At 42.5% G+C, this 16,804-nt stretch overlaps 1 protein-coding gene across 5 annotated transcripts in view; it reads left to right on the forward strand.

The window, feature by feature from the left end:
• The window catches only part of LOC137376076 (protocadherin gamma-C5-like), a 187,358-nt gene that overhangs the window by 25,188 nt on the left and 145,366 nt on the right, over window positions 1-16,804 (forward strand). Inside the window, exon 4 of one of the 5 annotated variants that reach the window (XR_010976129.1) lies at window positions 4,980-5,121. The exons of 3 other annotated variants lie outside the window; for them this stretch is intronic. Coding sequence is in view for 1 of the 2 variants with exons in the window: in XM_068044092.1 (XP_067900193.1) it covers window positions 3,327-3,361 (35 nt within the window). In the remaining variant the exon portion in view is untranslated. Of the gene's footprint in view, window positions 1-3,326; window positions 3,404-4,979; window positions 5,122-16,804 lie in introns of those variants that run through there. One more of the 5 variants, XM_068044092.1, reaches the window with a different exon arrangement.

Consider the following 16,804-nt stretch of genomic DNA (forward strand, 5'->3'; position numbering starts at 1 on the left):
GCACGACTTATTGTGGCCACACGCAGCTTCCACACACACATATATCTCATCCTGACATTTTGGCATATTTTCAGTAAGGATGACCATCATGCTTTGCAATCCAGTCTTGACATTGCATTTAGCCTTACAGAAAAAAAAAATGATAACATTATTTGTAAAAGTAAGCCATGAAAATGCTCGAAAGCTGACAGGAATTCTCTTGGTGTTATCTTAATTTCTGCTTGTGGACCTTTGCTCTATACAAATTAACTGCTACAACTGTCTGTATAACAACAGTGACAAAATTTCACAATTAATCTATTGACTTTGAAGGGCTATGGACACCCTATAAATAAGTAAGTAAATACTTTTCTAGAAGGCACAAAGGAATCTCATTTGAATGTACTAATTCATTTGTTACAAATACTGCTGAGAGCAATTTCATTTCACCAAGGCCTGATTTTAACTCTGTGCAAGTGGATGGGTTTTGCGTGAGTCACAATCTTGTCCTTTGTGTAGACTGGGAACCAGGTCACACTCACAGAATACTCTCATCACAGCCTTCACTTTCTGTTATGGAGAGCATTATCCTCAGCTGGGCCAGGGCCATTACCAAGTTTCTAATCAACTATATGTTGTATTATTAGGAGATATCCATCATAAATGAGAAACCATTGCATTAGAAGACAATCTCTTTGCCCTGTACCTTCCTATATTTATTCTCACTGTTGCTGATGATGGTTTCTTTCCTTTAATACACTGTGCAAATTCATGAAAACATTTGAATATGTTCCCAAAGAACAGAAAGGATCAAAACATAATGTTTTCTTAAACTATATATGTGCATTTCATGAGATTTTACACAATTTTAAATTATACTTTATATAACATGGGTCAATAAAGCTAAATGGTTAATTCAGAACAAGGGGAACGAGAAATTGATTCACGTCCAAATTGGCATTGCAGACCCTAATGAAACCAGTGAAAGGACCATGTGAAATTGGTCCGCTGGCCTAACATTTTGTGGGTGCCAGTCCTGGCAAGACTGAAGATTGGCTGGCTCTGACACTGACTGAGGTGCTAAGCATAGTCTAGGAGTGTGGGCGAGGCAATTGGGAGGACGGGGAGTGGCGGCCATCAATGGACCGCAAATGTAGTGATCCATCTCCACAATAACGCAAGTAAAATTTTAAAATTTACCTTTTAGGAGGCAGCCTGAAAGGTAACCTGCTTGATTTGGGTGCCAAGCACATGAGAACACCGATTAAGCAACATGGCACATGCTGCAGTCAGTCAAAATGAATTCTGTAAAGGGGCATTAAAGATGTTAGTGTCCCTATTTGCATATACAAGGGACCGAAGGCCTGTTTCAACTGCAGGCCCCGAATAACAATATGGTGGGTAATTCTGGCGAGGAATGTGCATATGAATGTTTTCCCCATATTGAACACTTAGGCATCTGTTATACTCCTGGAAAACAGGCACGACACAGCCTAATCCCTCAGCTGGATATGGTATAAATATGATTACCATGAGCACTAGGGCACACTAATACCCTCCATTACTTAATCTGAGTTCCTTGTTACTCTGTCCAAAGTCAATGACAACAATTTTTTAATTCCCTCGAGAGTACAAAGACATTCCAATCATACCAAATGAATTTTCCAGGTTATTGCAGAATCAGTTGATTTTTACTTCACTCTATAGCTTGAAATTACATTCTTTTTCAAGTACAACATTGGCCATGGTAGAACAATAAAGTCTGCACACTTAAATTCTAACAAAACAAGCATTAAATTGCTTGCTACTGTAAGAAAATGATAAACACAATGATTTATAATAGTACAACGGTTTTGGTTACTGGGTCAAATTGTGTGAATAAGTGTGAATTTTACTTCTGCACAGCAGTGAGGATGGAATTGTGGTTAATAAGGCTCTTAATGAGCCTAATTGGCAAACTGCTTTGTCGGGGTGGGTAGCCCTGCCGGCCCCAACCCATCTCGGCAACAACAGCTACGCCGGGAAAGGGGTCGGGAAACCAGCATGCAGCCTGACGCCAATATTATGCACCCTGTCTGCCTCTGGTCCCGCCCTTGGTGGGGCCTGAAATTTTAGCCCTAAGTAAAATTGCTTTGGCCAATTTCAACTGAGATACAATGGGCATGAACATGCTCTGATTCTGAACAAATTCTTGTAGTGTGAGATGGAAAGGCTTTACATTTACAAAAAAATGCATACGTAGAACTAAAATGCAAACTGACCAGACAACAGCAACAATATACTAAAAGATTATGCCATTTTAAAAAGCAAAGAAAATGAGGTAAGAGCTAAATGTTGAAGACACCAATCCATCTGAGTTTCAGGACACATATCTAAATACCAATCCTGTTAAATAATATTTCAATTGTTATAGAAAAATCTAAAGTGTGCAGGTGATATCATATTACAAGCTTGTATTAGAGTAGAAATGAATTATTTAATTATTTAGTTTAGTAACACTGTGAGAGACTAATTTTATACACAGCAATATTTACATAGAGAACAGTTTCAAACTTATGCCATGAAATGAAAGCTCATCTTTGCTTTTTGGCTGCATGATGCATTATTGATTTGGCCAGCATTAATTAGCTCCTGTGAGTAAGTGAATATATCACACAGAATGTCCACAGTCCAATACTAATGGACATTAAATTAGTATTCTCACTGGGAGATGGTTCAATGATTAGCGTTGGGGGAAATTGAAAGTCACCCTCATGCAATAAGGGGCCCTCTTGTGCTATTTTGTGAATTGGAGGGTGGGGGCAGTGGCTCCGGGATTAGCATGAGATTGTGTAGCTGAAGCCTCATCCTGCTACCAGCCAATAGTACAGCTGATGTTGGAGTGTTTAATTTTGACACTGAAAATGGAAAATAATCTCCCATTCTACAACACTGATGTCCATCACATTATTTAAAATACAAATTGTCATACATCCACAAAAACCTGGCTGTTAATTTTTGCAATTTTCACTATTGAGCATGCGCTCTTCAACCAAGTCAATATTAAACAACAATGGTCCGTGTTATAGCTATTAAAAAAAGTGATTATTAGTACATTTTGCAGAAAGAAAAGAAGTTGCATTTACTTAGTGTATTTCACAAGCTTAAGATTTTCCAAAGTGCTTCACAGCCGACACAGTATTTTGAAATATAGGGCTGGGTATTAACTTGGAGGTGGAGAGGGTCAATGGGTGGGGGTGGGGTTGGGTCTGGATTGAGGTTGGGAAATCCGGAAGAATGAGTCCCCCTCAGGACCTGCTGATTTTAATGGCAGCACCTGATTACCATTTTTTGTCTCAATTTTCCAGGTGCAGCCAGCCAGATTGAGAGGCTGTCTGGCTGATGTGCGGGTAAGCTTTTGGCAGCAGGTCTTAGCCAGGGAGCAAAGACTCGGGAGGGAGAGAGGAATTGGGGAGGAAGATCAAAGTCCTGAGCCGAGGGACATCGGGAAGGTAGAAGGTGATCAGAGCCCCCAGGCAACATCGGGGAGGCTGGGTGCAGGTAATCAGAGTCCGAAGACAACATGAGGGAATCTGATGCGGGGTGGAGGAGGGGAAGGAAGATTGGAACCCGCAGACAACATCAGGGAGGCCAGAGCAGGGAGTGAACAGATTCCACAGGCCTCCAGGAAGGTCAGAGGCCAGAGTGGGGAGAAGATCAGAAGGATTGGGTGGGGTTGAGATCGGAGGCCTCATGGAGGATATCGGAAGGTTTGGGGGGAAAATCAGGTGGGTTAGGGGGTAAATGAGATGGGTCAAAGAGGGGGTGTCCAATTGCAGGGTGTTGCTCAAGCAGGTAAGCTGGCTGCAGCCGATATGTGGAAAGGCACTTACCTCCCAGATTCAGCAGTCCACACCTCCCTTTATCCGCCAAGTTTCCCAAGGCCCGGGAAACTCAGCCGTCCAGGGTAAAATTTAAAATGGTGGATAAATATGAGGCACACAGCCTCATTATCATACTTAAATTGCAAGCTGACCTCCTGAAAGTTGGTTGGTTGTCCGCCATGCCCCCACCCCATTAAAACCAGAAGTGAGAAGCTTGGGGTCGAGATTCAGTTTTTTAACGATTTAACATCCCACCCGAACCCAAACCCACCCATTTTTGGGCATCAAAATTCCCCCCATAGTTACTGTTGCAACAGGGGAAATGAAGCAGTCAATTTGTAGGCTGCAATTTAACAAAAAGAACAATGAGGTAAATAACCAGATCATTTGTTTCTGGTGGTGTTGGGTGAGGGACAGATGTTGGCCAGGACACTGGGAGAACTGCCTCGCTGTTACCTGAATAGTGCCTTGGGATCTTTCCTGTCCATCTGAGAGGGCCTCGGTTTAAAGTTGAAACAAAAAGTTGAAAACCTGTAACAGTGCAGCACTTCTTCAGTGCTACGCTGATGTGTCAGTCTAGTTTATGTCAGCAAGTCTGTGGAATGGGTTTGAACTGATTACTTCCTGATTCAGAGGTGAGAGTGCCACCACTGAGCCAAGACCAACACGAATTATGATTAGTATGTAAAACTTTTTTTAGGATGTAAAGAAATGCGCCCAGCCCGCATGGGCACTGCGTCACGGAGCCACCACGATTTCAAACATGGCGTCTTATTTGCAAGGCCACAGTGCCCACCCCTCACGATGATGTGGCGGGGGTGGGCAAGCCATCACAATCAATGGCAGGCACTTTTAAAGTCTTACAGTCCTTAATGGACATTTAAAAATTAAAGGGCCAGGTAAGTTACACTGCAACAAAACAGAATTACATGATCTTTGAATGCATTGTCCCACACCCACTCCACAAGGGCATTTCCGGCCATGCGTGCCCTTTTCCCCCCCAAGCATGCGAATACTGAGAATTTGCCCTTTCTTCCCTTCAAAGTTTGGCAACTTTGCCCTTTACCCCTTTCCATCACGCCCCCTACCCTCACCATCAATCTGCATTGTTTTAATCTCGCTTCCCCCCTCCCGCAGAGAGAAAGAATCCTCCTCCCCCCTCCCCATAGATGTCACACCACGTTTCCCCGAACATAGATTCGAAGGTGGGGCATTGTTGGCTGCCCGAATGATGATCGGTGCAGCGGTTTAGGGGGCAACAGGACCTTCATTAAATCAGGTATGTAAATTAGATTACATATTTAAATGGGGGTCCCGTCGCAAAGTGGCAGGGCGGATGGCCTCACTGCCGCCGTCGAGATCGGCATGGGGCCTGTTGGGGTCGAAGGCGGGCTTCAGCCGCACCAATCTTCATTGCCCCCCACCAACATTCCCAACGCCCTAGGTCTGTGAATTTAGTGAACAGCTTCTGGAGTGGAGAAAGCCAACTAAGTTAGCAACATGAACTTCAGTATTAATAGGGTATGACAAAGGCATCGCTTTGTTTGTCCTGTCTTTACAAGCCATTGTACTGAAGCAGGCTGTACTCTGTAATGAAGTGTGATAATACTTCCATGATGAACTGAATATTGAAAAAGTTGTAGAACTGTATGGGTTCAATGTTCCCATCAATGGTGACTAAATGTTGCTTTTTTGTTTACCAATAACAGTAACATGAAATTTCTCCTGCTGTTGACAGTAAAACTACCTTACAAGCAGGCATAGGAAACTGCCAGCAGGGCTCAAGAAAGCATTCGCTCATGTAGCAAGTTTTTATTACATCAAGATGCCATCTGCTTATTCTTTTCCACTGTGGCCCTACTAATGATAACAATAAGGTAGTTTCAAGCCAAAATAAAAAAGTTAAATATTGTTTCTGTGGCTAAATTTCACTAGTATTAATCATTTGTCTGTGATGTAAACTCTTACCATAACATAAAGAATTCAGGAAACCAGGGACATGTTTCCTTGCAATCAGAATTGAATTAGTACAATTATGATTCATTTAAAAGTGAAGCAATCAGGGAGAATTCCATTTTGATTTATTTTTCTCGGGCTGTTGGTACATTTTGCAGATAAAGTGAAAAAGGCTAGACTGAAGTATCAAATGCAGAAAGAAAAGGGGAGGGATGATTTATTCTTTTGATTTTTGTGAATTTGCTACTTCATATAACAGTGGACATGACTAGGAGACTCAGCTGGTCTGCCAGTGTTGCCAGGGCACTGCCGAAATAAAGAAACAGAGGTGCTGTAGAAAACTGAGCACATGCTAGGAGCAGTCAATCAGCATGACTATAGACTATATGACTATAGACTATAGTGCGATGTCTGCCAGAACAGCTATAATTTTAAAATCTCTGCCACAGTCTGGAAAGGGTGCTTTATTTTGGCCAGCATTTTGGTTTTCTACTACAAACAAATTTATAAAGTCCTGCCATGTAAAAATAAGGAATACATACTGCATCATACTGTCAGTACCTCATTTGCATTAGAATGGCCTAAAATGGCCAAAGGGGATCTTTAGCGTAGGAGGAAGTGACATAAAGGTGAGAAATAATTCCACATGCTGATCTCTGCATGAGGAACAGAAGGTGTGCTACAGTTAGCCCAATAGCCATAAGGCTAGGGAGGGGGAAATAGTAGCCAGGCTTCTAACTGCATTCAGTCCAGGCTCCCACTCCTTATAATTACACAGTGTCTCTGGATTAGAGTGCGGGGATCAGTTTCTTGCTCCTGACCATTAAGCAGTGAACCAGGGTTAAATTAGTGGGAAACAGCCCAAGTTCCTACTCCCGATCATTACCCAGCGAATCTGGGTTAGTTTGGTGGCTAAACACTATCCGTTGACTCCAACTGAAGCAATGCCTATCTGAATGCTTGGGTAAGGGACTGGGTAAAACCCTTGTAATGCCTCTCCAGGTCATAGTGCAATATGAGGATTCAGGTATGGAGAATGACTGATGAGATATCTAGAAGATTTTTGGGACCCCGCACCCCCCCAACTTCACAAATCAGCACCCTGAGGTGAGATAGCCATAAGCTTTGAAGAACAAGGTAAATAGGAAAAATTGTCGACCACAGGAGTAAAAGCTAAGCCGTGGATACACATAGTATAACCAATGAATCAAGGTTGTTGCACTTAGTTCCTTGCTTAGCTTTCTTTTTATAACATGAACAACTTTCTTACCTATTTATTCAGTTTTCCTCCCTATCTGTACGGAGTGGGGGTGGGGCTGGGTGGCTGCTATTCTGCCGATTCAACTAGGAGGACGATGGACGGTGAAGGCATCATTTGCTGAATCTGTTCCTTTTCATATCCAACATATCCTGTTGATCTTTCTCTCCTCTGAATTTGTCAGAAAGGAAAACGAGTTGAGGTATATAATCATAGAATCATACAAAGTTTAAGGCACAGAAAGAGGCCACTTGGCCCATTGTGTCTGTGCCAGCCGAAAAACGATTCACTTATTCAAATTACATCTTCCAGCATTTGATCCATAGTCCTGCAGCTTATGGCACTTGAGGTACATATCCAGACTCCTTTTGAATAAGTTGAGGATTTCTGCCTCAACTACCCTTTCAGGTAGTGAGTTCCAGACCATCACCACCCTCTGGGTGAAATGTTTTTCCTCATTTTCCCTCTAATTTTTTTACCAATCACTTTTAAATCTATGCCCCCTCGACACTGACCTCTCTGCTAAGGTGAATAGACCCTTCACCTCCACTCTATCCAGGCCCCTCAAAATTTTGTACATTTCAATCAGATCTCCCCTCAGCCTTCTCTGTTCCAAGGAGAACAACCCCAGCCGAGCCAATCTTTCCTCATAGGTGCATTCTTCCAGTCCTGACAACATCCTCGTAAATTTCCTCTGTACCCTCTCTAGTGCAATTACATCCTTTCTGTAATGAGGTGACCAGAACTGCACACAGTACTCAAGTTGTGGCCTAACCAATGAGTTATGCAGTTCCAGCATAACCTCCCTGCTCTTGTATTCTATACCTCAGCTAATAAAGGAAAGTATTCCATATGCCTTTTGAACCACCTCATCGACCTGTCCTGCTACCTTCAGGGATCTGTGGACATTCACTCCAAGGTCCCTCACTCCCTCGACACTTCTCAGTATTTTCCCATTAGTCATGTATTCCTTTGCCTTGTTTGACCTTCCCAAATGCATCATCTCACACTTCTCCAAGTTGAATTCCATTTGCCATGTTTCTGCCCATCTGACCAGACCATCAATATCTTCCTGGAGCCTACAGCGATCCGCCTCGCTCTCTACCATGCACGGCCCATATGCTATCATCTGTCGCTCACAGTTAAAATAACCCTTGATCAGCAGTTGTGGGCAGCTTTTCACATGGTGGAGAGGGTGAAAATGGGTGGGCGGACAAAAAGACCGGAGTCTCCTGAGCTAGGCAAGCCAACAATCAGTGGTAAATGGAGGCAGGAGGAGCATCAGAGGGAGATTCGTTCAGCAGCCAAATACAGCTTGCATTATTTTAATCGGGTGATGACAATCATTTTTGCTGCTCTCGGCCACCCAAAAATTCCCCCAAAATATCCTGGCCATACTTTGAGTGAGCTCCAGCGGTCCCTTTAAGGAGGGCAGGTGAAATGGCTCACCATACCAATGGCCAGAGGATGCACAGTACAAGTTCTAACTATTTGTAGCTTGTGTAGGACCCAATTGGCATATGTTAAGCAGGTTCCCTCCTGTTTCAAGCAGGCATGTTATGTGCCCATTTGCAAGCACAGCTGAAAATTGCATCAGTTGGGCCTTGGCATCTAATGGGCAGGCTAGGTACCCCACTCCAACCCACTCCCCCACCCCACCCCAACAATTGTGCACTGCCAGCTGCCCATTTTTCAGATAAAAAACAGGTCTGTATCACCTCCATGGTATCAATTACTCAGAAGATTATTACAAAGTTAAGTTTTGTCATGAAATTCTGATTTGTTTTACTTACCCTGCTTGGAACAGAATATGCTTTTTGCATTGCTGTTTTTGTAGTTTGAATATTAATCTTTATTTTTATATTTCTAAGACACTTAAAAGATTTGCCCAATAATCAATATGCGGTCATTTAAACTTGTTTAATCAATAACATTTTATGAATGTCAAACTAAACAAAGTATGTTATGTTAAAACATAATTAAATGAGAATCAAATAAACTCAAAGGATTAATAAAATTCTTGTACATCTTCACTAGTTGATATAGTTTTTTTGATCGAAAGTAACAAAAATTGTAAAACATTTTTCCAGTCCATGAAATCACCCTTATATTGTAGATTATCTACTGTTGTTTACTCCATGCAGAAGCTTTTCTAATGTGTCCAAATTCATTGTTGTTTTGTAATGTAAAATTGGGTAAAGTACATGAGTGACTATCAGTGCCTGGGGAACTCTGCCAAAAATGAGTCACAGCTTTTAGAAAAGGAGAGGGCAGTGCAAATTCTCAAAGAATAAAGAAAAATATCTGCCTTTAATGCAATGTAGAAAAAATGTTAATCCCTATTTAACTGTTAGATTTCAGACATAATAAAGCAGAGGAGAAGGGTTAGAATGTTCTTGATTTCGTTAAAGCTGCAGAAAACACTGCAGGAAATAAATCATGCCTCTGTTGACACAGTGTTATTGAGAAGGGGTGTATTGTCTAGTCATGTACTTTGGGGATTTATATCCTTTAGGTAATAGTTCAGACAACCTTGGCAGTTACCATAGCAACTGCACACTCAGATTTTCTTGGAAGGTTTCAAGAAGTACAGCATGGAGACCTAGATTTTATCATCTCTGTCGACTATATTAATGTAAGCGCTGCAAGAAATGTTCTGATGCAAATAACACAATTTTACTTTGTCAGCTTACATAAACTTAGACATCAAGTGTTATAAAAAGACTTTTTGCTTCATGGAACTTGTATTATCCTGTCAGTATTGCTGTCCAATTAATAATTCTAGGTGGGAAAAAGGACTCTGAATATTTGTTCACAATTATGAATAAGTTTTAGCATGTATAAACTTTATAAATCCAGTGGGTTGAAACTGTACTGAGCAAGCTTTTATGTGTTCCTTTGAAATTGCACATTTTAATCGGCTGTTAATCCCATTTAAATTGATGGCTCAATATCTTTTATTAAGTTAGTGGAAAAGGAATTTCACATAAATATGTTGATATATTTGTAATTAATATCTCATTGTACTACCAGTACTGCAAGATATATTAAATTATGAATGGTCTGAAGTTTACTGAGATGAGGAGAAATTACTGTACTCAAGGGGTTATGAATCTTTGGAATTCTCTACCCCAGAGGGTTATGGATGCTCCATCATTGAATACATTAAAGGCTGGGATAGATGGATTTTGGTCTCACGGGGAATCAAGGGATATGGGGAGCAGACAGGAAAGTGGAATTGAAGCCCAAGATCAGCCATGATCGTTTTGAATGGCGGAGCAGGCTCGATGGGCCATATGGTCTACTTCTGCTCCTATTTCTTGTGTTCTTGTGTTATGAGCATGGGTATGAATGATAATACAATGACAAAACTCCCTGACAACATGATGGTTCCTTGATGATAAGTTATGGGTCCAAGCCATATCGCCATATAATATATACTGACACTTCACTACAGCACGGTGACTCTGCTGCATTGTCAGAGATGCCATCATTTGGTTGAGATTTCAAACTGGGGTCATGCCTGCCCATTCCAGTGGTGGTAAAAGATCCTGTGGCGTTTCTCCAAAGAACAGTAAGGAGATCTCCCAGTGTCCTGGCCAATATTGATTCTTCAACCAACTCCAACAAGAACTTGTAACTAGTCATTCACCTTATTGCTGTTTGAAGGACCTAGCTGTGTGTAGATTGGCTGCCCCATTTACCTACTTAACAACAGGGAACTGCACTTGAAAATAATTAATTGGCTGTGAAGCACTTTGGGACTTCTGGAGAAGAAAGAGGCTGTATAAATTCAAGACTTCTTTTGCTAATTTTATTCCTTCTTTGTGTGAAAAGAAATTCTTGACAGTAAAACCTAAATAGAATTGCCACTTTGAATGATCAGTAACTTAAAACTAATAATTTCAAGATTGATAATAGAAGCAGCAATTTAATATCAGGCTAGTTAGCAACTAACTGTTAGCAGCTAAGGGCAGGATTTTGAGTTTTGGGTAGGGGCCCTGATGCCAGGGTCAAAAGGTGGTCACTCTTTGGGCAACAGTCAACCAGCTGTGAGTTTCCCTGAATTGGTCAATTAGTACCCAAAGGGTGAGCTGGACACCCAATTAAGGAGGGTGGGTGGGCTCTTGAAGCTGGAAAGCCAATGGGAGTCCTCCAGCTCAGAAGAAGTAGCAGCCTGCCTTTTCAGGTAAGAGAGAGGGAGGGCTCTTCAAGATGGAGGTGCCCTCTCTCCAACTTTTTAAACTTTGAAATAAGGAAAAGGCTAAGGAGCTGGGCCACTATTTTGGAGGGAAAGCCCCTCCACAGGGCGAATTGTGGCTGCAGCTGTGGCCAGGCAAGTGGGGAGGGCCTCAAAGCTTGCTTGGAGCCCTGCCCCTGGCCTGCCACTTGGAGGCAGTCCTGGCAACTGGCCTAGTCCCTGATACCTCGGGGGCCCAGATGCCGTCTGGAAAATTCCAGATAGCCTCTGACAATAGGCCTTAATTAATCTTTAATTCCTGTCAATCGGCTACCTGCTCCCAGTTGCCACCTCCCCCACCCCCATCTCACCTCTGGGAAAATGGCCCAGGGGTGGGATGGTGCTGGCAAACCGGCTCACCGGCTGGCGCCACGAATTTTCATACCGTCCACCTCTATGCTCAGCTCCATTGGGGTTAAAAATCCATCTCTGAGTGTCAGCCATGGCACAGTTGTCGACTTTCGTCCACAAGTCCCGAAGGTTGAGGGTTCAAATCCACTGCAGGACTTGAGCAGAAAAATCTGTGCTGATATGCTTAGGTGCAAAACTGAGGGCGTACTACACCATCAGAGGTGCAATGACTCTTTCTGCCCTCTCAGATGAATGTGAAAGATACCATGGCACTATTCTGAAAAAGAGCAATGGAGTTATCCATGGTGCCCTGGCTGATGTTTATCCTTTAATCAATGTCACAGGAACAGATTATCTGCTCATTATCACTTTGCTGTTAGTGGGAGCTTGCTGTGCATAAATTTGTTGCTATGTTTCCTTGATTACAACAGAGACTACACTTTAAATGTACTTCATTGGTTGTAAAACAGTTTGGGATGTTCTGAGGTTGTAAAAGATGCTAGACAAATGCAAGTTTTTTCTTTCTTTCAACATTTTAGTAAATGCACAGCAACTGCAAAGTTTAGTTTTACCAACTGGACAGTAAGAAGTTATTTTGTTTTGCTTTAAAAAGATGAAGAATATAAGTAACTCACCACCTTATAATTCCTGAACATTTTTTTTATTTCTCCATCTCTAATCCTTCACCATGTAATTTTCTTGTATCGAATGGGTCTAAAGGGAAAAAGTTTTTTTCTCTCTCTCAATTAATCTCGCAATGTCTATTAAAAACACAAATACTTAAAATGAATTTATTTGCATTTCTTATAAAATGTGATTTCTGACTTTTTTTAAATGACAACTTTCTTACATAGGCAAAGGAGAATGTTATTCAGCTCCTCGAGCCTGTTCTCCCATTCTATTCGATCATGGTGATTCTGTACCTTAACTCCCTGGCCTGGAAATTCTGCCCATTTTTGAATGCATGGGACAGACAAGATTGGGGTACACAGTGTACATGCCCTGCAACTGGTGAGGCCTGAGGTGTCTCATTAAATTATAGTGGTCATGGCATGAATAGTAAGCCGGAGTGAATGAGACCAAGGCTGGGCAATTGTTAACTGTACAGTGGCTCTCAGGGAAGTCAAGCTGGTATGAGGGAGTTGGGTGGGTGAAGATCGGAGATTTCATGTCAGGTACGGAGGCCGAGGAGGTGGAGGATAGGAGGCCAAAAGTCCAGAGCTGCTGTGATTAAGGAAGAGGAGTCAGAAGCAGTGGAGATCAGGGTGGGAGAGCCACAGTTGCAAGTAACTTTCTTTAAATGAGGAGTTGTGGGAAGCATTCGTGCTCCTCTGGGCTTCACGTTCAGGTAAGTAAATTTGAAAATCTTAACTTGAGGGTTGCAGGCCGTCATAATGTCTGGTTTTACTGATTGCAAGCAAAATCAGTTTGCATATGCAAAGAGCCTAACGCCTGTTTCAGGCGTGGGCCCTGGAGGCCTATTTTTCCTTCACCAATATGCCAGGCGACTTCCTTCCAGCCAGAAATGTGTGCACATTTCCCACCCACCATATGGGGGCTGTGTAGGTCTGTTCAAGCCCAAAAAACAACTCTGTATGGCCAAATTATCTGCCTTTATCCAATTTGATAGCCTTATCCATGTAAGAAATAGTCAATCCCTGTTGAGAGAGAGGAAATTTGATAAAATAGTAAGGAATTTCTTCTAAATATATCTTTTAAAAAGATAGTTGGGTGTATATTCTAAACACAAATTTCTTCTCCTAGTTTTACCATCACATGTAATATCTCATTTGTATTTTTTCAGCTCTTCCCAATCCCACATATGGAGCACCTTACTGCACATAAACTTCAACATTAACATCCTCTAGCTAAATTTCAATTTAACTATTTTTGTCACAAGGGATTAGTTAATTTAATGTGTTCGTGGACAATCTAAATAATCAAGTATTGAAACAAATCTTACAATATAAATGTGCACACTCAGATAATGAGATTTAATGATTTTTCTGTTCAGTTCAGAAGCCTTGTCATTGATAAAGGCTAATTTCTGTATGCCACAAATTACTGCCAGATGGCCACAGTGATGGATTAAAAGAATGAATTAGCTCCCAGTAAAGTTGAATATAATTGCAACAAGATGGCTGTAAAAGACAAAAGCACTTAGCAATAAGGAGAAATTTGATGCAGGTTCCTTTGACAAAAATTCTGCAACTTCTTGCTCCACTGCAGGTAAATACTTGCACAAATGAGATTTTATATGTGATGACAAAACTAGGAGAAGAACTTGCAACAATAAAAGAAAAACAAAGAGCAAAATACTGCAGATGCTGAAAATCTGAAATAAAAACAAGAAATGCTGGCAATACTCAGCAGGTCTGGCAGCATCTGTGGAGAGAGAAGCAGAGTTAACGTTTCAGGTCAGTGACCTTTCATCAGAACTGGCAAAGGTTAGAAATGTAATAGGTTTTAAGCAGGTTTTTTTTTATTTCAATCATGGGATGTGGGCGTCACTGGCTAGTCCAGCATTTATTGCCCATCCCTAATTGCCCTTGAGAAGGTGCTGGGAAGCTGCCTTCTTGAACCGCTGCAGTCCATGTGGTGTAGGTACACCAACGGTGCAGTTAGGAAGGAAGTTCCAGGACTTTGACCCAGCGACAGTGAAGGAATGGCGATATAGTTCCAAGTCAGGATGGTGTGTGACTTGGAGGGGAACTTACAGGTGGTGGTGCTCCAATGCATTTGCTTCCCTTGTCCTTCTAGTTGGTAGAGGTCACTGGTTTGGAAGGTGCTGTCTAAGGGGCCTTGGTGCATTGCTGCAGTGCATCTTGTAGATGGTACACACTGCTGCACTGTGCGTCGGTGATGGAGGGAGTGAATGTTTGTGGATGGTGTGCCAATCAAGTGGGCTGCTTTGTCCTGGATGTGTCGAGCTTCTTGAGTGTTGTTGGAGCTACACCCATCCAGGCAAGTGGAAAGTATTCCATCACACTCCTGACTTGTGCCATGTAGGTGGTGGACAGGCTTTGGTGAGTCAGGAGATGAGTTACTCACCACAGGATTCCTAGCCTCTGACCTGCTCTTGTAGCCATAGTATTTATATGGCTACTCCCAGTTTAGTTTCTGGTCAATGGTAGCCCCAAGGATGTTGATAGTGGGGGATTCTGTGATGGTAATACCATTGAATGTCAAAGGGGTTAGCTTCTCTCTTACATAGAAACATAGAAAACAGGAGAAGGAGTAGGCAATTCGGCCCTCCGCCATTCATTATGATCATGGCTGATCATCGAACTCAGTAACCTTTTCCCGCTTTCCCCCCATATCTTTTGACCCCTTTCGCCCCAAGAGCTACATCTAGCTCCTTCTTGAAAATATACAATGTTTTTGTCTCAACTGCTTTCTGTGGTAGTGAATTACACAGGCTCACCACTCTCTGGGTGAAGAAATTTCTTCTCATCTCAGTCCTGAAAGGTTTCCCCCGTATCCTGAGACTATGACCCCTGATTCTGGACTCCCCCACCATCGGGAACATCCTTCCTGCATCTACCCTTTCAAGCCCTGTTAGAATTTTATAGGTTTCTATGAGATCCCCCCACATTTTTCTGAACTCCAGTGAATAGAATCCTAACCAACGCAATCTCTCTTCATATGTCAGTCCCGCCATCCCAGGAATCAGTCTGGAAAACCTTTGCTGCACTCCCTCTATAGCAAGAACATCCTTCCTCAGATAAGGAGACCAAAACTGCACCCAATATTCCAGGTGTGGCCTCATCAAGGCCGTCTATAATTGCAGCAAGACATCCTTGCTCCTGTACTCGAATCACATTTATCCACATTATACTGCATCTGCTATGCATTTGCCCACTCACTCAACTTGTCCAAATCATCCTGAACCCTCTCTGCATCCTCCTCACAACTCACCGTCCCACCCAGTTTTGTGTCATCTGCAAATTTGGAGATATTACATTTAGTTCCCTCATCTAAATCATTAATATATATTGTGAATATCTGGGGTCCTAGCACCGATCCCTGCAATATCCCACTGTCTGCCCTTCAGAAAAAGACCTGTTTATTCCTACTCTTTGTTTCCTGTCTGCCAACTCTTGTTGGACATATTCATTGCATGGCACTTGTGTGGTGCGAATGTTACTTGCCACTTATCAGCGCAAGCCTGGATATTGTCCAGGTCTTGCTGCATTTCTACATGGACTGCTTCAGTATCTGAGGAGTCGTGAATGATGATTATGATTAGAGATACAGCACTGAAACAGGACCTTCGGCCCACCGAGTCTGTGCCGACCATCAACCACCCATTTATACTAATCCTACACTAATCCCATATTCCTACCAAACATCCCCACCTGTCCCTATATTTCCCTACCACCTACCTATACTAGTGACAATTTATAATGGCCAATTTACCTGCCAACCTGCAAGTCTTTTGGCTTGTGGGAGGAAACCGGAGCACCCGGAGAAAACCCACGCAGACACAGGTGCTGAACATTGTGCAATCATCAGTGAACATCCCTACTTCTGACCTTATGATTGAAGGATAATATTGAATTGAATTAATAAAGCAACTGAAGATGGTTGGGCCGAGGACACTGCCCTGAGGAACTCCTGGAGTAATGTCCTGGAGCTCAGATGATTGACCTCCAACAACCACAACCATCTTCCTTTACGTTGGGTATGACTCCAACCAGCGGAGAGTTTTCCCCCTGATTCCCATTGACTTCAGTTTTGCTAGGGCTCCTTGATGCCATACTTGGTCAAATGCTGCCTTGATGTCAAGGGCAGTCAATTTCACCTCACCTCTTATGTTCAGCTCTTTTGTCCATGTTTGAACCAAGGCTGTAATAAGGTCAGGAGCTGAGTGGCCCTGGCGGAGCCCAAACTGAGCATCACTGAGCAGGTTATTGCTAAGCAAGTGCTGCTGAGGCACTGTTGATGATACCTTCCATCACTTTACTAATGATCGAGTGTAGACTGATGGGGCAGTAATTGGCCGGGTTGGACTTGTCCTGCTTTTTGTGTATAGGGCATACCTGGGCAATTTTCCACATTGCCAGGTGGATGCCAGTGTTGTAGCTGTATTGGAACAGCTTGGCTAGTGGCGTGGCAAGTTCTGGAGCACAGGTTTTCAGTACTATTGCCGGAATA

This window comes from Heterodontus francisci, chromosome 12 (genome assembly GCF_036365525.1).
Source record: "Heterodontus francisci isolate sHetFra1 chromosome 12, sHetFra1.hap1, whole genome shotgun sequence".
In the NCBI taxonomy this organism is placed as follows: domain Eukaryota; kingdom Metazoa; phylum Chordata; class Chondrichthyes; order Heterodontiformes; family Heterodontidae; genus Heterodontus; species Heterodontus francisci.